At 45.2% G+C, this 22,370-nt stretch overlaps 1 protein-coding gene across 7 annotated transcripts in view; it reads right to left on the bottom strand.

Annotated features, from left to right (window-relative positions):
• The window catches only part of LOC138467522 (zinc finger protein 568-like), a 779,018-nt gene that overhangs the window by 268,709 nt on the left and 487,939 nt on the right, over positions 1-22,370 (bottom strand). For all 7 annotated transcript variants that reach the window (XM_069607624.1, XM_069607623.1, XM_069607618.1 and 4 more), the window contains one exon: positions 19,061-19,174. In XM_069607624.1, coding sequence (XP_069463725.1) covers positions 19,061-19,174 — 114 coding nt within the window. The remainder of the gene's footprint in view (positions 1-19,060; positions 19,175-22,370) is intronic.

The raw sequence follows: 22,370 nt of genomic DNA, 5'->3' as shown, positions 1-22,370 counted from the left end.
GGTGCAGCGTCATCCTTAACGGATGGCCCTCTCAGTTCCGTGGGCTCACGGGCCCGGCGTCCGGCTGCACTGCTGGTGTTTTCTGTCCACTTCCACAGCAGGGTATGCAGGAAACGGCCCTGGGAGCTGCTGCGGCGGCTGGTGTCTCTATCAGCTCACTCCACGGCCCGATTCACTGGCCCCGTCTCTGCTGCAGCATCCACTGCGGCCTACACGCTGGCTGGCGCGCGGGCTCTGCGCTGGGATCTCTGGTTCTGTAGGACGGCGTGCCGTCTTACCCACGCAGCCTCGAGCGAAAACGGGGTGTTCCGGCTCTGATTTCCTCCGTTCTTTTTTCCTGGTGATGCAGGAGTAGTTGTGCAGGCAGCTCTGCTAACGTGGGCAGTTTGGGGGCAGCAGCTTCTAGGTTTATTTTACATAAGGATTAATGCCGGAGAGGAGCTCAGCATTCAGGCGGCCATCTTCGTTGCGCAACAGCGCCCCCTCCTCTTTGTTAATACTTTAAGTCACTAGTGCCATTCCCCCTTCAGTTCTGCTCTTCTGACTTCAGGAACTCTAGAGAAACAGCAGCACTGTGCTCCTTAAACATGTTTTTGAAGGGAACGCCCAAAGAAATCCCATTGGGGACTAACTGTAGTGGGGTTGGAGCGAGGGCAATGAAGAATCTGTGAGGTTTATGTCTATCCATCAGAAAGAACATTACCAGAGGTAAGTAATTTAATCTGCTAAAGGATAATTCCTATAACATTTGCTCATTTTATTAAAGACTATGCACGCCATACAACAAACAGAATGCAAGAGCTGTTCTGATACAGCATACCAACTGTGGCATCCTCTCCAAATATCAAGTGTGTTGTGAAGTTGTGCAGTGAAGTCAAAGTAGCTTCCTGACAAATTTGCAGAAATGAAACATGTTGCAGAAGGGGATCGCAAAACCTCTAGTACTTCCTTTGTAGGCTGCTTCATAACATGTTGGTATGCATCTGGACAGGCTCCAGAGGTTGAAGTGGGCGGGAGCGGTGCTCCTATACTTTTTATTTTTAAGGCTCACTGTTCCTATACTTTTATTTTAAAAAGAAACCGTTCTGGAATGCTTTTGTTTTAAAATAAAAGTGCAGGAAGGAGTTGAAGCTTGCCATTCAGTGCACTGTACTGCACATTCCCATAAATAATAGGTGTGTTTGGGCGTTTGGATTGTGTGTGGGAGGGGGCGCAGCAATGAGGTTTGTCAAGAGCGGGGGCAGACCAGCAGGGAACATAGTTCCACTATTTCTTGTTGTACACTTTGACCACTGATAGGGTCTGCTTGGTGAATGCCTTGACTCCACCTCCCTTTGACCCAGCAAATGCCAGAAAGAGTTGATGGTCCAGTCTGTACTCATCAGAACTGGAAAGAAAAACTTGAGAGCTCTTCAGTGATCCAAACAATGAGATCTCTCTTCCACCTTGGATGGGCGAGGTAGGGAACAAAGATAAACGCTGGTAAAAGAATGTGTGGTTGCAAATACATTTCTGTAACCAGATTTTACAAGACAGAAGGCTCAACTCTTCTCCTTTAGATAATTGTAAAAAGGGTAGAGAAATGGAGAGCCTGCAATGTGATACCCTTCTGATCAAAGTAAGAGCTATCAAGAAGGCTACCTAAAAGTAAGGCGCTCCAGAGGACAGGAGTGCATGGCTCAAATGGAGCTGCCATCAAGTGTGGAAGAACCACATTTATGTCACAAGGAGGGATCACAAATTGTTTGGGGGTAAGCGTTTGTAATGCCTTAGGGATTTTGAACACCATGGGCAGAGCAAAATAAGAACCTTGTTCAGGAGACCTCTTGATAATGGAAAGAACCAGCAAATAACTTAACAGTGACAACATACAAACCAGATTTGGCGAAGGATAGCAGAAACTCCAACAACATGCTGATGGAGCACAATGAGTCAAGCTCTTCATCCCAAGACCAACCTAAAAACCTGTACCAGCAGCAAGCAAAGAGGGACCTACTGAATGGGAGCCTAGCAGAGACCATCACACCAAGACCACCTCAGAGAAATTCCAGTCTTTATACCTCAGCCCCTCAATCAACCAGATCTGAAGGTTAAGCACCCTAATAACTCTAATTTGTAATTGTCAAAGCAGGTAAATACTATTGCTTCGTTGGTGGCCTACACCACGAAGCTAGGCCTAACGCCCCCCTCCCAGCCCCCCGGACAGTTGCACCACCATTGTCAGAGCTCTTCTTGGGTCCAGAGTTGATTATTGAAACTCCTTATTTGCTGTATGAGAAACCTGAAGATGTCTCACTCACTAGTCCTCTGGGATCTGTCATCCAGGTGGCCAGGACACGGCCATCGTTATTGGATCCAGTTCCTGGGGGTGGACCACTGAGGGAGGATCCCCTGGATGAGGGGGTCTTCGGGGCGTGGAAAAGGGACACCGAAGGGCAAAATGCGGTATCCCCTTTCTTATGACACCTTGTCCCCATCCTGCCCAGTAGGATATTTAGAAACTCTACTCCCCCCCTTTTCCAACACAAACACTTTCTCACACCATGAACGACAACAGACTAATACCAGAGCCGGTTACCTGACATGTCTCAACACAAGGGTCAGGCAGAGTCAGGCAATTGCCGACAACTACACACACCTGACGGCCCTTTCCCTTCTCCATAGGGATAAATGGCGGAGCACAAGAATACACTCTGAGCAAGGTCGAACACACAAAGAAGCACCTATTACAGGATGGCGGTTCAAACGGAGGAGAAAGGAGACGAGACCCGAAAGGACATCAAGGATGGAGTGGCCCTTGCCCTTTTCAACCCAGACCCGCAAAGCCTCTGACAAAAGAAACAAAACCAGGAATCGCAGCTGGCGAATGGTGCGACGGATGTCCTCGGTACATGGAACCCTCCCTCACTGATAGACAAGGCGGGGAGACGCAGTTGCCATCGTGGTACCATCCTTGACTCCAGTGGCAAAAGAAACGTCAATGAGTTCCTCACAGCCGGTAAGCCGGAAGAATCTAATACGGACTGTGTTGAGCTCAAGGTTGCAGTGTCATCATTAAGAAGTTTAAGATATAAAGATTTTTTGAGAACTCATTCAGAGGTCTCTGGATGGTACCCCTGTCCTGAACCACGTGTTGAATTAAAAGGGTATTGAAACTACAAGTACCAAAAGGCCATAAGGAAGGCCGACGTAAGGCGTCAAGGAAGTCATACAAGGGGGTGCCAAACCCCTTGTACAATCTAAAGTCCTTGACACATTGCTAATATTTTGATGATTGGGAAAGTCTGAACCCGACTGAGGGAATTGTGAAACAGGCGTTTGTGTGAAGCCAGCACTTGCCATAGATGTTAAGAGTGACTCAGCGAGATGTGATCGCTCTTCGGAAGTCTCTGTTTAAAATTGGCAAGTGCTTTGGAAGGTCTGAGCAAGGATGAGGGGGACCTAACCACAACTAGCTGGTTGTTTAAAAAGATATTGAGACTTTTGAATATTATAAGTGAGGAGATTGTGATTAAAAGGCAGCAGTGAACCTGGCTGAGGGACGTCAACAGCAAAACTAAGGCAAAGGAACCCCATATGGTGAAGAAGCTAAGTGAACTATATTGTGACAAGCATGTACCCGACTGAGGGATTTCCACAGTGAGTGGTTGGTCTGAGCCCGGTTGAGTGAGGCTGATGACAGAGAAGGATTGGAGCCCGGCTGAGGGTGATCCAACGGTGAAGGGTAATCACCCGACATGAAGATTAGCAGGGGGGAACTTTTGTTTTGTTGTTTTTGCATATCAGGCCTTCTGAAGCAATAGACTTTGCATGACAAGAGACTTGGGCACAGAAGGTCCTGATATAGAGAAAAGGAACTGTAGACTCGTGCCAGAGAAGGCCAGGAGTGTGCTGTGCTCAAGAGTCCCACCTTGTCCCGGGCTAAAAAAGTTGGGAAGGGAGACCCTGGCCATAACATCCTGACTTATCATTTTGTGAACACTTCTTTCTTTTCTTGTGAACATCATCCCACACTATTTTTAGTATAGAACCTTTTTATTTGACTAGACTCTACTAGGACTGTATTATTATTATTTGATGGGTCATAGCTTGCTTCCATCTTAGATTTAGATTAGGTGTTTATCTCACCCATTTTACAGTTTAATAAACACCCTTGAACTGTGATCACTTGTGTCTGTCTTGCTTTGATACCATAAATACCATGCCTTCCTTACAGCTGGTACTAGTGTCTGAGTTGCAGATCATTCAGAACAATGCTCTACGTGCTGTCCTGAACATACCTAAAAAAAAGACCATGGGCCTCATTACGACCCAGGCGGTAAGGGGTTTACGGCAGCGTAAACAGCGCCGACCCTTACCGCCTGATTCCGAGGTCCCTTAGCGCCATGGAGGATTTAACACCTGCTTTTAGCAGGTGTTAAAATCCATGGCGCTAAGGGACCTTGTTGTTAATTACGCCACCGTAATTTACGGTGGCGTAATTAACGCCTTCCCCACTCCCATTATGCCCTATGGGGCAAAAATGGGAATGGGGAAGGGTAAATGGGGATTGGGACTTACCAACCCGCCATCCTCGGAATGGGGCGGTAAGTCCGCCAACCACCATGGCGTAAACGTAGTTTAAGCCATGGTGGTAAAGGTACGACCCAGGCGGTAACTTACCGCCTGGGTCGCAATGAGGCCCCATATCTCCTGAGCCAGAAAGAAGGTGCACTGGCTTCCCATTATTTCGGTGTAATCAGACCCGTCTCAGTCAAACACTGAACATATGAAACATAGATTGAAGAGCAAGGTGGCAAGAACGCACCCCTGCCTCAGTCCTACCTTCGTCATAATTCTACGAGACATGTCCCCTTCCAGGTTCAATCTAATACGCACAGCCGCGTTCTCATAAAGAGCCATGATAAGTTCAATAGACCCCCCAGACCCCTCAATTAGCCAGCTTTGGCCAAAGTGGACTACAATTGAATATCCTCTTTTAAAAAATTGCAGTACAGGGGCAGTTTGCTAAGACAAAGGTACCACACCCGATAGGGAAATATTTTTAAACAACATGCAGAATACGTCTGACCATCTGACAGGGTCACCCTTAAAAGTATTACTTGTCAATCCATTGGGTCCAGCAGTACTTAATATCTTACATTTTTTTGTTCAATTTCAGAACCACATCGAAATCGATAATCAGCTGCCACTTCTTATCGGCCCCAGCAACAAGAGAGCCGTTGTTGTTGCTAATACCCATAGGGTCTACCCCATAAAGATCCGTAAAAAATGTGACCCATTGAGACCCGCCTCCCCACTGCATTTAGTTCAGAGCGAGCCACAGAAGGGTCCTGTGCATTAATCATAGCCCAAAAAGCGCTCAGATCCCTTTTTGCCAGGATACACAGCATGGCTTCAGCATCCCTTTTAGACTTACAAAGGTTTCTATATTTTTGTCTTACAGTCCTTATTCTAGTTGCTTTAACTACCTGGCCCGAACTGGAGAGCTTTATCTTCTTAACACTCTGGTGTATTAGCGTTTTTTCATTTGCCAAATGGTCATCATACAAATGTTGATATCTAGAAGTAATATTAGTCTGTCTAATCAAAGGATTAGAATGGGCTATTTCCATTAGACTACCCACAAAGATATCAAAATGCTGCGAGTTAAACATGTGTAACTGCCATTCCAAAGTCATAGATTTCAGCAGCCCCTCAAATTCCCGTTTCAATATCCCGATATTATGTGGTGACCAATGGATAGCTTTACCCCCTCCAGCTATTCTAAGATTAACAGAATTTTCCCGGACAGTCCGGGAAATAATATTAAAATCTGCTTTTAGCAAACTGTGATCACTCAAAGTATTTCGAGTAATGTCAAGGCCCAAACAACAGGTAAAAAGAAAGGCGCTGTCAAAGATGTAATCAAGAGTCGAGTTGCTAGCCCCTCTAAATCATGTTGGCTTTATAGACTCCATCCCATCTCCCCCCAAACCCCTGTGCAGGCCCACAAGACCAATGGATGACAGGGCCAAATGCCATTTTCAACCCGACTGTTGCTTGTAATTAGATGGACATTTCTGACAAGGTCTCCCACGGGTCAGCCTGCAAACAGAGCAAGGTAAAGTTCGACTCTCAGAACACTCAGGACGATGAAGATACGCTCGGAACACCAAAAGGCAAAGCGCCGAGCGGAAGATGAAAGTACATAGCCAAACACCACCAAGTGGACACCAGTCGCAGGCATGGCATCCCGCCCACACACCTTCGCCCATACTGATATGATATGGCATTTATAACGTGCCTATACACAAGTGTGTCTCTTGCACTCTAATACACAAAGCACAATAGCCATCAAAATGCAGCTATGACCTACGATAACATTTGGTCGAGCTGCACGCATAAGGAGTCTCCAGCACTAGAATGCAGCATCGACCTATGACAAAATTAGATCAAGCTGATCACATAACACATCTCTTGCACCCATTCATATGCCTGACTTCTCGGGTTGCTTAACAGAGCACAGCCAGCCCACCTAATTCCCTATCTCGGCATAATGTGCACCCGTATTCTACTCATTCTAACCACATCCGTACTTGGACATCCGGTCCCGAGGGTGTTCACCCACAAGCGCGTTGAAGTCATACTAATGGGATTAAAGTGTTATATAAATTACATACTATTACCACTACTACTACTCCTCCTTCAAAGGAGTGTGCAATGAGGCCACAAGGTGCGATGCATGTAATAAGAAATACATGAATTAAAAAAGGCTTCCTTTTTCTTCCCTTTCCCTCTTTCTCCACTCTCCTGATGTTTCCCTTCTCCAATACCAACCTTTCCTTTCTCTTTCCTCTAACTGCCACACTCATCTAACTCTATCGATAGGACTTCATGCTATCTCCCAACTGTCTCATCCTTGCTTAACTCTGGTTCCCTTTATGCCTCTGCCCTGCCTGTAAACTGGTGTTTTAAGGGCTGCAGTGGCGAACGACACGTGTGACCGGTTATTGGCCTCACCATGAGATTCGGTGGGAGTCCGGTGATCCACCCCCTCCCTATGTGTAGATATTAGTGTTTGCATTTCTGATTGCTGGCTGAGTGCTGAGAAAAGGGTGCCACCATTTTGGAGTTCCGTGGCTCTTTCATGACAGTTACCTGACTTTGCCATGGCGTGTCTTTAGCATGTAGACCTCCAGTATCCCCTTGGCTGCTGCCACTAGTTGTAACAATTCCCTTCACCAACCTGTCTGATGTGAAGAACAGATGAACTCGGGAACACAATCACAGTGCAGATCACAATTGTATCCATTCTTTATCACCAGGGTCGGTAGCCACAATTGTGATCTTTGCCTACGAACCACAGGTGCCCTAGCTCCCCTGACTGTATAAGCCTGCCTCCCTGAATAGGTGCAGGGAGCAGGAATGGTGTTGTCACAAAGTCAGGATTAGAGTGAGGCCCTGGAGAAATCTCAGTTTGGCATCACTTAGTGGGTGTCCTCCCGCAGGCCTCTGGCTCCCTGTAGCCACACTTTCAGACCTCACCAAAAGGACGGTCACAGCACCTAGTCCAGAGTTCCTGCATACACAACAGTGGTTCACCTGCCTTTATTACAAATCTACTGCCTTATGAGGCACTGCAGCGTTCCTTTCCATCTGATATACTGTGCATGGATTTCAAAGGATGCAGTGATGGCTGCAAGCTGCTCAGAGGAAATTGTGCAATAAGGCCTAAACATTAGATCTAGGAGAGAATGGGGTAATCTACAGATAAACGATGCTGACCAAAAACGTGCCTGTTGCAGCTATCCAAATGTAGGCTTTATGAATAAACACAAATAGCACATTGAAAAGATTTGCGGAAGAAATATTTGGGTTGAGTTGGCCGCTGCTGCGGTGGTAAATGAATGAGTAGAGGGCATGGTATAATGTTTTTCGAAGCTACATATTTAACTTCTTTACCCGTCATCTGGTCTAGTGTGCGGCACTAAACTGTTCAAAATGGTATTTAGGGCATTACAGATACTCAAAGCAAAAAAGGTCTCTCTTTAGCTTCTGTTCAAGGCATCATCTCATAATGCTGTGGATACAATGTATGCCAATTTATTTGACAAACTACCTGAAATGTGCCTTCTATGACAACTTTCCTTTTTTGTCAAATGTACTTTAAAGTTTCTTCAGTCTCATTACCCTCCACACCCACCCTGTAACATCTTCTCTCCCATACCGTTATACAACATTGTTTTACTGTCTCTTAATCTCGTTTTAATTCCCTTCCTTATAACCCTATGTATTTATGTGTAAATATTAAGGACTCTACAGTCCTTTTCAGCCTCACACAACTCTTTGGCGAGCCTAATATATTAACAATTTCCAGTTTTTTAGATAGATTGTTTTTGCTTATGGCTGCACTGCGGTTCCCCTTGTCTGAGACTGATTAGACAGTTGCATAAGTCAATACTTAGTCCTTTGGAAAAAGCGAAAACCTGTTTAGTTGCGCCCTAAACTCTTCTCTTAGTTTACATTGAATGAAGAGAGGAACTCTGATTGGCTAAATAAATGAATATTTTCTACTGTTGTTTTTTGTTTTCAAAGCTGTAAGAACGAGCTTGTTAGAACCCACGACATGTGTTTCACTGTCTTTAAAACATTTCAGACAGTTCTTCGGGAGGGAAACCTTTTTGTAACATCAACATATGTCTGAAAAAACAATAAATATACCATTTTGTTCTTTGTAACCTTATATTTTGTAGTAGACTCACACACCTAATATCTCCCACAGTTGCTAGCACTGGTTTTCAATTAGTATTAGTACACATTGCATTTATGTAAAAACTAGTAAAGAATCAAAACTTTTGCATAGGTTAAAGTATCTGTGTAGTTAGTCTAGTTGAAGGCACTGGAGTGTACGAGTATTTATTTATTTTTGTATTTGTAGAGCGCACTGCAGCCAACGGGCATAGAGGCGCTATCAAGGATACTTAAAAAGGCTTGCTTGAGGGTTACAATAAGCGGCCCAAGGAGAAAGTATAAAACATTTGCACAGTTACAGAGAAACAGCATTATACATTGTAAGGTGGGACACATTCAGTGAGGGAGCATGTCAGGAATCGTACATGGGGTAGGCCCTCTAGACAAAGAGCCTAGTTTTTAAGGCCTTACGGAATGCAGCATGGGATTCGATTGATCTGATCTGATCTCGTTCGGGAGGTTGTTCCAAAGAGAGGCTGCCATTCTTGGGAAGCTCGAGCCCCCAGCACGTACTCTGCACGTGTGAGGAATCAGCATGCGGTTGGCATGGGCGGCCCTGGAAGGTCTGGTCGCTGTTTGTTTGGAGATCTTTTGTTCGAGATACGTGGGTGCGAGTCCGTGAAGACATTTATGTGTTAAGGCAAGTGTTTTGAAGACCACCCCTTCTTTGATAGGTAGCCAGTGTACCTGCCTCCTAACCAATGAGATGTGTTCCCTGTGTGAAATGCCTGTTGTGACCCTTAAGGCATTGTTCTGGGCAATCTGGAGTTTAGCCAGGTTTCTTTGAGAGGTACCGATGAAGAGGGCATTGCAGTAGTCAAGTCTGGAGCCAATGATAGCTCTGGCTATGGTAATGCAGTTCTATTGGGTGAGGAATGGCCTAATAGCATTGATCAACTTGGAGTGGTACGCTGCCGAGGAAGCTATGGCATTGACCTGCCTGTCCATGGTCATGCTTGGTTCTAGGTATACGCCCAAGGTCTTAATGGTTTGTGATACTGCGATGGAGGTGTTGTCTATATTGAAGGCCTGGTACTCCCTGTCGAGTTTGCTCAATGTGAAGGGAGACCCAATCAACAGGAGTTCGGTCTTTTCACTGTTTAGACAGAGCCAATTGTCTGCCATCCAGGATTGAATGGTGGAGTAGATGAGGTTGAGGGTGTCCGGATCAGTGCAATAGTCCCCCGATAGGGGTATGAGCACCTGGGTGTCATCTGCATAGTTGGTATATGAGATGCCCAGTGAGTCCAGAATACGGAACAGAGGTCTGGTGTAGAGGTTATATAGAGTAGGGGCAATGCAAGAGCCCTGAGGGACTCCACATTTGATCATACTCGGTGTGGCATTAGAGGATTCTGAGAAAACCTTCATTACTCTCTCCTGTAGGAACGAGTTGATCCAAGCACAAGCCTTTGGGGAGAAGTCTGCAGTGGTTACAAGATGGTGGCAGAGGGTTTTGTGCTCTACCAAGTCAAAGGCCGCAGAGCGGTCTAGGAGCAGAAGGAGCGCTGGTTTGCCTGCGTCTCTTATGTCATCCATTTTATTTTTTAGATCAAGTAGCGCAGTTTCCGTGCCATGACGAGGACGAAAGCCGGATTGGCGTAGGCCAAGAAGGTGGTTGTCCTCAATTAATTTTTGAACTTGCAGGTAAGCTGCTTTGTCCAAAATCTTTAAGAGGAAAGTGACCGTAGTAATGGGTCTGTAGTTGCCAGGTATCAGCGGGTCAAGAGATGTTTTTTTTTTAGTAGTGGTCGGACCCAAGCTTCTTTAAGGGAGCTGGGTACAGTGGATGATTGGGAGGAGGAGTTTATAAAAGCAGTCACAAAGGGGGCGATGGCTGGCGCACAATCTTTGATGATGTGAGCTGGGCAGGCGTCTCCCTTACAGTTGGAGGGCTTAATGGACTTAATTAGGGCAATGACTTCTGATTCGCTCATGGGAGAGAAATCAAATTTGGGTACCTGGTTGAATGTGTCCAGTGTAGAGTGTGCCGTTTGGGCTGCTAGTAAGGAGGAGACAGCTTTTTGATGGGCTAGAATTTTGGTGTGAAGGGAGTCGAGCTCGTCAAGCATAGCTCTTTGAATTTGGTTACACCAGGGCTCGTCTTTGACAATGCTGGGTGGTGGAGCTGAGGGGGATTCAAGTTCCCTGAAAATAGCGAAGATTTCTTTAGTCCCCGAATCTGCATTATTAATTCTTGTGTTGTAGGATTCAGCTTTGGCATGTATGGCAGCAATTTTGTTTTCTCTCGCAATGGCCTTGAAGGCAGTTTTGTTCGGTTCAGTAGGGTTTCTTTTCCATGTGGTAAGTGATATCCATTTTTTTGATCGAAGATCCATGAGTGCTTGGGAGAACCAGGCATTGGAATCCTTAGTTTTCTTTGATTTTTTGGCCGTCAGGGGAGCAATAGTATCTACTGCAGTGGTTATGATATGGTTGAAGGTGTTGGCTAGTATTGCAGGATCATTGGGGAATGGTGGTTGCAGGGCTGGAACCTGTAGGTGGGGAAGCAGGGTATCTTTCGTTAGTTTCTTGGAGCTCCTAGATAGTGCAGCGGGAGCAGGATGATGGGTTTCGAAGGCTCTGTGGAGATGTCAATGTGAAAGTTAATACAGAAATGGTCTGACCAAGGGATGGGGGATATGGTAGAGTGGAGAATGGGGCAGTTATGTTACGCAACCCAATCAAGGGTCCGACCATTAATGTGAGTAGGTTTGGTGATGGCTTGGACAAACCCTAGGGTGGTTAGTCCTTTTTGTAGGGCAATGGCATTGGTGTCTTGGGGGTCGTCGAGCCCTAGGTTGATGTCACCCAGTACAACTACTTTGGTCGTTTTTTTTCAGGTTGTGGGAAAGAGAATGGATGAGGGTTTCTTGGAAGTTGGTGGGAGGGCCTGGGAGGCGATCCACAAGGTGAAAGGCGATGGTGGAGTTGGAGACGTTTTGAGTTTGATGAGGAGGTATTCGGCGTTGTGCCCTAGTTCACCCTGAATTCTTCTGATGTCAAGGGTGTCCCTGGCCATGATGGCCACACCACCCCCCCTTTTTGGCCTGTCCGCTCCTGCCTAAATATGGTGTAACCAGATAGGATAGCGAGCGAGAGTGCATGTCCGAAGGTGTCTTGTAGCCAGGTCTCACAAACAAAAAGAATGTCGAGATGATCCCTGCTGATGAGATCATGTACATCAAGTGTGTGCGCTGGAATAGAGCGGGCGTTTACCAAGGCGCAAGTTAGGAGTTTGGAGGGGGGGGCTACAAGGTTTAGGAGATGTGGCTGAGGTGCGTCTTTGGTTGGAGGTCGTGGCAGATACAGATTTGGTGGTGTGCGGAGCATTAACCAGCCTGTCGTTGGCCATCAGGGCAGTGGGGGCACAACTGATCAGGGTCACAGCATTAGTAGCATTGCATCGCATATCAGTGGGGACATCATTGACCAGCAGGGCAGTGGGGGCAGCATCATTGCATAGCAGTGGGGGCATCATTGACCAGCAGGGCAGTGGGGGTGGCATAATTGCATAGCATAGCAGTGGGGGCAGCATCATTGCATAACATAGCAGTGGGGGCGACATCATTGCATAAAATAGCAGTGGGGGCACCATTGACCAGCAGGGCAGTGGGGGCGGCATCATTGCATTGCATAGAAGTGGGGGCAGCATCACTGCATAACATAGCAGTGGGGGCACCATTGACCAACAGGGAAGTGGGGGCAGCATTATCACATTGCATAGCATAGCAGTGGGGGCAGCATCATTGCATAACATAGCAGTGGGGGCACCATTGACCAACAGGGCAGTGGGGGCGGCATCATTCCATAGCATAGCAGTGGGGGCAGCATCATTGCATAACATAGTAGTGGGGGCAGCATCATTGCATAACATAGCAGTGGGGGCACCATTGACCAGCAGGGCAGTGGGGGCGGCATCATTGCATAGCATAGCAGTGGGGGCACCATTGACCAACAGGGCAGTGGGGGCGGCATCATTGCATAGCATAGCAGTGGGGGCAGCATCATAACATAGCAGTGGGGGCACCATTGACCAACAGGGCAGTGGGGGCAGCATCATTGCATAACATAGCAGTGGGGGCATCATTGACTAGCAGGGCAGTGGGGGCGGCATCATTGACTAGCAGGGCAGTGGGGGCACCAATGACCAACAGGGCAGTGGGGGCGGCATCATTGCATAACATAGCAGTGGGGGCATCATTGACTAGCAGGGCAGTGGGGGCGGCATCATTGCATTTAGAAATGTACCCAATAGACACTCTGGAATGCTCCATTAGAAGTGTGCCCAATAACCTCGCTGTGAATTTAGTAGTGTTCCCAATAACCACTCTGTGAAAGTTGCTTTCAGAAGTGTGCCCAACAACCCCTCTGTGAATTTAGAGGTGTACCCATTAGCCGCAATGAGAGTTACATCTAGAGGTGTGCCCAATAGCCTCTCTGGTAAATTGAATTTAGAAAAGTTCCTAATAGCCTCGCTGGAAAACTGAATTCAGAAGTATCCCCAATAGCCTCGCAGGAAAATGAAGTTAATAGTGCGCCCAGTAGCCTCTCTGTGGAAAATTGAATTTAGATATGGGCCCAATATCCTCTGTGAAAGCGGCATTTAGAAGTGTGCCCATTAGCCACGCTGTGAAAGCTGCATTTAGAAGTGCTACCAATAGCATCTGTGAAAATTGATTATAGAAGTGCATCCAATAAACACCCTGGAAAGTCTCAAGTAGAAGTTTGCCCAATAGCCTCTCTGGAAAATTGAACTTAGAAATGTAGCCCAGTAGACGCTCTGTGAAAATTTGCATTTAGAAGTGTACCCAATAGCCTCCGCGAATGTTACACTTAGAAGTGTGCCTAATAGCCTCGCTGATAAACTGAATTTAGAAATGTTCCCAATAGCCTCTGTATGGAAAATTGTACTTAGAAGTTCGCCCGGTAGCCTCTCTGGGAAAGTGATTTTAGAAGTTTGCACATTGAAAGAGCATATAACCATTCTTACCACACCCCACGCTTACTCTCTCCTTTACATCACCACTCAACTAGAACACAGAGATACTATGACACCATTCGGTATAACTGTTCCCATACGAACATCCACCGCTTACTCCACATCATTCTATGTAAACACTGCTGGTCTCACACCCCCAGCCAGGCGTTTTCCTCAGGCCTAACGCAGCCACATCGTTCCGGATAAATCCTGCCAGAACGAACACATTCTCCTGATCTCTCAACCACCACACCTACCAATAAGAATCAGCTATTACATGTGTACCGCACGAGCTGCACACATATCCGGTGCACACACGCACCTTTTGACTCTCCCTACTCTCTCTACTGATCTGAACTTCGGTTCCCAAGGGCGTTCAACCTACCAGCGCCTTCAGACTATACCAATGGTATATAAGGCGCTATATAAGTGCAAAATAACAATAACAATAACAAAGCAGTGTGAGCAAAAACAACATCTTGGTTTGTGCACAATGAACTTACATGTTATGCTGCAGAGAGTGCATCAGCAAGAGGCTCTGAGTCCTGAGCGCTTATGGCCTCATGAGGCGGTGGATCTGCAAGGTCGGATGGCGTAGAGTGTGCCTTGCAGGTGCGATCCGCTCTACTAGCCGGACGGCAAATAGCGAAGGTGGCATTCCGCGCACCTACGTGTGCAATACAGTACTGGAGATGAGGGTTATGGTCTGCTTGTGGGTCGGGCATCCCAGCAGGGTTTTAAGATGATGCGGCTGGTGAGCACGCATGTGGGGCGGTGTATGCGGCTTTGTGCAGCATACCTAGTGCGCAAGCGACCGTTACTCAGAGCAAGACTGGGCTGGTAGGGGTTGGATTCCGTGTGCCAGTGCGCAGCGAGAGGACTTTATTTCTACGTCTAAGGTCAGGTGAGAGGGCCGTAGGGGCTGTGGAGCAGCCAAAGTAAACAGTGAATGCATGGATTCCGGCATCTAGCAGCTCCGAGCAGCGGAGAGCTGCAGAGAGGGGCAACGGCCTTTCCCGTTGGCCTCCCCTCGGCGGCTTTGCCTCGCGGCGCGCCTCCCCTCCATTCAAAGCAGGAGGGGTGAATGCATGGATTCCGGCATCTAGCAGCTCCGAGCAGTGGAGAGCTGCAGAGAGGGGCAACGGCCTTTCCCGTTGGCCGTCCCTCGGCGGCTTTGCCTCGCAGCGCGCCTCCCCTCCATTCAAAGCAGGAGGGGAGGTCGGCGTGAGGTGTGGGACCCAATCGGGTCGGACGGATTTCTCTGTTGCTGTGGTTTCCATGGCGACAGAAACGGCCGCGGCCATATTATGTTGCTTACGCTCCTCGTGGCCTGTAATGGGCACAGAAAGTGCACAGGCAGGCATCCGGAGGCCCTGGAGCGGCGCTGGTGTTGCAGGCACGGCGACTGTGGCTCCTTGCAGTTCCCCTCGCAGCGGAGCTGCAGAGAGGGGCGACGGCCTTAGTAGATAGTTAAATTAAAGAATGGGCACTCACTTTTTCATTTCATTATTCGCAATTGTGGTTGTTTTATGAGCAAGGAAGACGTGCCTTAGTACGCGTGTCTATCACTTTCTTCAATATGTTTTTGTAACGCGGGCTAGAGAGAAGGAAACAACCGAAGGGTTCCTAATTTAAATAGAGTTCTTATCTCTGTATCATATGCAAATTCTTTGGTTTAAATTTTGCTTGCTTCTAGCGTTTGCGCTAGTATGTGTATGACTATCGATATGGGACTTATGTTTTGCTTATCTTAGTTATTCTCTAGCGATCCTTTCGGGTACAGGATCTCGCGGCATGTTAACCTGCGTTCAGAGACAATCGCTTCCGTATTTCTGTTTCTTTGAGGTTGCGGTCACATGAGAATAAATATCACATGACCGCTACTACTCCATTTTGGATTGGGACAGCGTTCATTACTGAATTCTGTTACTATTACAACATTTAGTTTCCAATTTGACTACGGATCACATAAATTATGTTTTTCTTGGCAAGTGGATTGTTTGTTAATCCACATATAATGTCTGAATAATTATTTTGATTTAAATTTAACCTTTCAAATTGAAAATGTATTGGCGAGCGCTCCATTTTGGATTGGGAACTCATAATCCCTGATATTTTCTCGTGAATTAATGTATTACATCTAACCAAGATTATTACCAATTGTAAATTAGTTGTGCTAGTGTTGCAGGATCAGGTGTTTGTGTGGTGCATAACGGATTAGTTTTGACTAAACATTTGTACATTATACCACCTATTATAAACACTCAAGTCTGATTACTGGTATTTACATATTTCCTCTCTGACTGAACAAATGGTGACAGTACTTCCTTAAAGAAGTTGTATAAGTTTGGTAACCGTGTTTAAACCCGTATGGCAGCTATCCAGTGTGCAGATCCAGAACGCTTCTCTGGACCTAAGGATTTTCTCCAGGTTGCCACCTCTCTTTTTCTCTATTCCAAAGAACTTAATTTCTTTTTTGGGTTGATTGGCATGTTCTGTCATATGGTGATAGCCCAATTGACATATAATATCATTCTTGTTAATAGCTCTTAGATGTTCTTGTATTCTTGTTTTTAATTTCCTCACTGTGCTTCCCACATAAATTTTGTTGCACATGCATGTGATGACGTACACCACTATTCTGCTGTTACAGTTTATGAAATCTTTGATTTTATACTTTTTTCCATTTGGCAGAATGATGCTTCTTTCCCCATTTTCTAAATGGGGACAGCCGATACATGTCCCAAATTTGTAGTTTCCTTTGAGGGGCGTTTGTTCCATAGTTCAGTTAGTCCTGTTTCTTGTTTCTTGAATGTGAAGTATGAGTGACTCAATATGTCCTTTAAACTTTTTGCTTTCTTAAAAGTAATGTGAACGTCATTCTCAATGTGTTTTGCTATGTCTTCATCAAGTTTGACGATATGCCAGTTCTTCGTCAATATATTTTGGATTTGCTTGGCATTTGCACTGTATGGGGATATAAATCTGTTGTTCATTTCTGTTGTTGCTTGCTTGTTCATTAGAAGTTCTATTCTTGATTTTATTTTTTTCATAGGTATTTGTCAAATGCTTTCTCTTGTATCCTCTTTCTTGAAATTTAGCTATTGCCATTTTGGCAAGTTTTTCATATTCTAGTGGTTCCGAACAGTCTCTCTTTATTCTTAATATTTCGCCATAGGGTATGTTGTTGATCACATTATGTGGGTGATGGCTTTCCGCATGCAACACTGTTTCCAGCAGTTGGTTTAACGTACACTGTAGTCAATATTCTTCCGTTTTTGTATGTATATTTCCAGGTCCAGGAATTGAACAGAATTGGAGCTTTGGTTAGTTGTGAATTTGAGGTGTATTGGTTTGTATTGAGGTAGTCGACAGTTTTTTTAGTGTTGATACATTTCCATTCCAAATCATGAGAATGTTGTCGATATACCGACCCCAATATATGATGTTGCTTGATGTAGTGAAAGCTTCATGTGTCCAGGCATGTTCTAGTTCAAAATGGCCAACATATAAGTTGGCATTAGATGGTGCAAATTTGGCTCCCATGGCCGTCCCCTGTTTCTGTCTGTAAACTTGATTGTTGAATAGAAATATTTTATTGTTTATGTGAAGTTGAGCATTTCCAATATCTCATTCTGTCTGTAATAGAAAACTGATCTTGTTTTCAGGAAGCAGTTGGTAGTTTCCAAACATTTATTATGTGGTGTGCTTCTATAGAGGGAGGAGACGTCCAGTGTGACCAAGGTATAGTCTTGTTCCCAATTGATTTCTTCTATTTGTTGAATTACGTGTTTAGTGTCTCTTATGAAAGAGGTAAGGCCGAGTACTAGAGGTTGCAGGTGTGTGTCAATGTATTTGGATATCGGCTCTGTGATAGAGCCTATACTGTTGATTATTGGTCTGAAAGAAGGAAACATTTGGTATGGCTTATGAATTTTTGGAATTCTTGTGTATAGGCGCATTACAAATGCCATATCATATCATTTCATATCATATTGTTCCCAAGATGGGAAAATGGTTACTAAGGAAGTCTTTTTCCGTATCTGACAATAGACTTTGTTCCGACCAATTTGTTAGCATTGATGTCCATTCTGCGACAAGTTCTGTTGTCGGATTTGTCTGTAGCTTTTCGTAACACAGTTCCTGATTCAAGTTTTCCTCTGCTGCTGCGATATAATCTTTAGTATTCATCAATACTATGTTTCCTCCCTTGTCTGCTGTTTTTATTGTCATTTCTGGGTTCATTCTTAATTTTTCAATTGCCGTTTTTTCTTTCAATGTAAGATTGTGCTTTTTGTTGGATAGTTTACCTGCAAAGTACTGAGATCTTAGTTCACACAGAGTTGCTTTGTGGAATAGGTCTATTACATTATCTTGTGATAAGGCCGGTATAAATGTTGATGTTGGCCTTAGTTTGGTTTCTGCGCTTAAATCTATTTCGATATTCATTTCTACCGTGATCTTTTCCAAAGTGTAAGGGTTTTGCTCTTCTGCTAAGTTTCGAAGGTTGGCTGTATTTTCCATATGCGAGATTGTTAATTCTGATGGAACTTCGATGTTTTGTTGTTGCTTAGTTATTGTTTGTGAAAAATATGTCTTCAATTTTAGCCTTCTGCAGAATCTATACAGGTCCGCATTGAACGTAAAGTAATCTGAGTTTGTCGAGGGGCAAAAGGACAGGCCTGTATTTATGTTTCCTGATATTTTATTGATTTTATAACAGTATAAACAGAACTATATACAGCAGGTAGTCATATAAAAACACAATTAGAACATCAAGGCATCAGGCCTGACACAATCCAAAAAAAGACAGAAGCAAGAGGATTAAAAGTAGAGAGAAGAAAAGAGAAAAATTAAAGGGCGGAGGAAAGCTAGTTTTATAACTCATTGAAAGCCTTCCAGATATCTTCGTACGTATAATTTTTGCTGCTTAAGTTGGAAAGAATTGACACGCTGTCTAGCCATTCATTGACAGCAGGTTTAACATCACTCTTGCAGTTTCTCAAAATATGCATTTTGGCCACCAGAAGAGTTTACCAACAGGCAAATTCAAATCAGCCGGGAGCAAACCCAGCGCACATATCAAAGGTGTTTGATCGCTGGGAAGACCCAGCACACCCTCTATATGCTGGAAAACCTCCGCCCAAAAGAACCTGACTTTCCTACACAGCCAAAACATATACAGAGTGCTACCCACCTACCACCAATTCCAGCTAAAGTTGTCTTGACTCAACTTATAGACTTATTTGTAGAATCCACATGATAGAATACATATGCATTTATAGATCTCATTGCAAAGCATCAAAAAAGTTGTAATCAAAAGTATTAAAGTGACTTCTGGCATACCTGAGCTTTGGTGGTTTCTGCAGTTTCCCTCTTTTAAACCCTGATAATTCATGAAATTATCTTCTAATTCTGCTGTAGTACTCAAAATCGTGTCAGAAGTGAACGTTGGAAGTCCTGTTGAAAGAAAACATTTGAAATCGGACCTGTTGGTATACGAACATCTGTGCAGAACCATGACGTTTCTTATAATTAATCAAATTGCTTAAACAGTACTTTCATAGTAAAAAAACTCAAGAAGTAATGGTTAGCCGGAGCCAACTGGTAACCAGGAGAGAAAGCCAGGACATGGTAGAGGCTGAGCGGCAGTGGCAGATTTAAGGCAAAGGCCCCTGTGGGCAAAAATGACAGAGGGCTCCAGGTAGGCGGGTCATCGAGGCAGGGTTTAGAGTGGGCAGAGTTTTGCAATGATGAATTTTATTGACAAGTGCTAAATTTTGTGTAAATTGTGTTTTTTAGTTTTTTGTGTTTGGGTGTCTGACTCTAGCTAGACAGCTCGGCCTCCTTGCAAGGATTTGCTGTCAATGGTGGGGATATTGATTGATCAAGCCTGCACCTAATGTTGGAAACAAAAGGATTCAAATCAATGGGCAATGGGAAGGGATATTACAGGAGGTGATATCACAAGACAATTCATACAGCATGCATATCCATTTTGTGCATGTCACCGGTGTTCTTGCCCAACAAACTTGAAATGTCACTGAACATCACAGACTTAAAGGAGCTCACCTTTTAATAGCAAAACATACATGGGGTTACTTATTTGTGGGTGCTGCTTGTGACACTTGAAATACCCCTTAAATTCAACCCACCACCTCTAGAGGGCATTGAATGGAAATGGCGAGGAAATAAGGGCAGAAAGTGAGGGGGAAAAGTAGAGAAGGAGCAGTTAAACACTGATGGTATAGGAGAGTGGAGAATGAAGGAGGCCAGAAGTGTGAGGGAGAGATTGAGAGTGAGGGCAGGCAGGAGATAAGGTGATTCAACAAAACCAGGCAAGGGGAAAAGGGTGAATAGGTGCAGAGAATGAACAAGGGCAATAGAATGGGGCAATAGTTAATGAGGGACACGAATGAGGGGAAATGCAGAGTAAAGAGGATTAAGGGGAGGGGCAATAGAGAGCAGGGGTTCATAAGTGTAAGGAGAATGGGAAATAATGGAGGTCTAAAGAGTCGGGGAGAAATGAAGAGCGAAGGAGGGCGGGAGAGAAGGGAGGCAAGTGAGTGAGGAATGGGGAGTGAAGGAGAAACAATGTAAAGGCAAATGGTGTGACGTGGTTAAATGAGGCAGGGGAGTATGCAAATACAGCAAAGAGGAAGAGAGCAGGATCTTTATAACAAAGTCTTTGGCAGAAATGGAGAAAGAAAAAGGCAGGAGGATTAAGGGAATGAAGCAAGAACAGGGGGCGGTCGTGTTCAAAAAGAGCAGGAAAGAGTGTAATGGTACAGAGAAAAAGGAATGCTGTATTGGAGAAAGGGAAAGGAGTAAAAGGGGAGCATATTTGTGACACGAGGTGGGCATGTGCTTGCCCTAGTTGCCCACCTATAAGCAGTAACAGCTGCAATAGATAAATGAACAGGGAAACAATTAAAATGCAGGCACTTTTTCCCAAGCCCGGCAAGGACCCGGTGGAATGCGGCTCGTATGACAATGCATTACTTACCGTAAAAGCATTTCTGATGGTTGTATCTGCTTAGATTCACATGCTGTGCATAGGTCCGACATCCAGTGGTCTCTGCGGAGTATTGCATTTTGTTTTTCGTAGTCGAAAAAGGGGACGTCGACAAGGCGTGCCTGTAACACTATCCCTATAGTGACGTGCGTTGTACCCACAATCCCTCACGCGTCGAGGTCCCTCTGGTTGTATTTTTCTGCCCTGAGGGAGCCTTCTAGACATGAGTGAGTACAGAAAAGAGAGAAATATAGAAAAGGATGTCTATGTTCCTTCCCTCGGAGCGGGGAGAAAGGAAGGGCGCATGTGAATCTAAGCAGATACAACCATCAGAAATGCTTTTACGGTAAGTAATGCATTGTCTTCTGATGTTTGTTAATCTGCTTAGAATCACATGCTGTGCATAGACTAGCGAGCAGTACCTGGAGTTGGCGGTGGGTTATGAGAAGGAACAGTAGAGAAAAGACGTCTCAATACTGCCTGTCCCACCTGGGAGTCAGATCTAGAGTGTGCGTCTAGACAGTAGTGTTTTGTAAAGGTGTGCACAGAACTCCAGGTAGCCGCTTTGCAGATGGACTCAAGGGGAACATTTGCAATGAACACTATGGAAGCCCCAGTGCCTCGAGTGGAATGTGCTCTTGGCTTGAAGGGTAGTTCTCTCTTAGCAAGAGTGTAACAGAGTGATGCATTGAACAATCCATCTAGATATAGTGGACTTTGAAACTGCATCTCCTTCTCTTCCTGCTGCCACAGAGACAAAGAACTGATTAGTCTTTCTCAGTGGTCTGGTTCTTTCCATGTAGAACATGACAGCTCTGCGTACATCTAGTGTATGCAGACTTTTTTCTCCCAAGCTGGAAGGGTTTTGAAAGAACGTTGGTAGTTCTATTGACTGGTTTACATGAAATTTCGAGATGAATTTTGGTGCAAACCTTGGGTGTGTGCGTAGAACCACCTTATCCTTGTGAACTGTGACGAAGGGGTCTAGTATAGAAAGAGCCTGTAGTTCACTTACTCTCCTAATGGAGGTGATAGCTATTAGGAAAGCAGTCTTAAGAGTGAGGTCTTTAAGAGTTGCCTTGTGCATGGGTTTGAAAGGAGGGCCCATGAGTCTAGAAAGTACCACATTTAAGTCCCATCCGGGAGCTGGGTTAGCTATCGGAGGGTGTATTCTCTTTACCCCCTCCATGAAGGCCTTGATAACTGGTATCTTCCACCACAACACTTTAAGTTGGGAAGTGGTGTATGCAGAAAGTGCCGCTAGGTGGACTTTAATGGAATTGAAGACTAGACCTGAATCCAGTAAATGGGTCAAGTACAGAACAATGTTAGTGGGAGAGCAGTCAACCGGGTTGATGCTCTTACCTCTACACCAGATGACAAATCTTTTCCACTTGCTAGAATCGCAGTGGCGAGTATTAGGTTTTCTGGCTTCCCTGAGGATGTCCATACATCTCTGCGGGAGTTGTAAATGTCCAAATTCTAAGACCTCAGGAGCCAGGCTGCTAAGTCTGAGGGCATGGATGTCTTCGTGCAATTGCCATTCGTACTCTTCGGGCAGGGGGAAGTCTCTGCTGAGTTTGTCTGCTAGCAGATTGAGTTCCCCTGGTACATGTTGTGATAGTAGGAACATGTTGTGTT

Source organism: Ambystoma mexicanum, chromosome 4q (genome assembly GCF_040938575.1).
Source record: "Ambystoma mexicanum isolate Mex_15411 chromosome 4q, UKY_AmexF1_1, whole genome shotgun sequence".
Taxonomy (NCBI): domain Eukaryota; kingdom Metazoa; phylum Chordata; class Amphibia; order Caudata; family Ambystomatidae; genus Ambystoma; species Ambystoma mexicanum.
The sequence above is the reverse complement of the archived record's forward strand: the minus strand, read 5'-3'. Positions and strand labels throughout refer to the sequence as shown.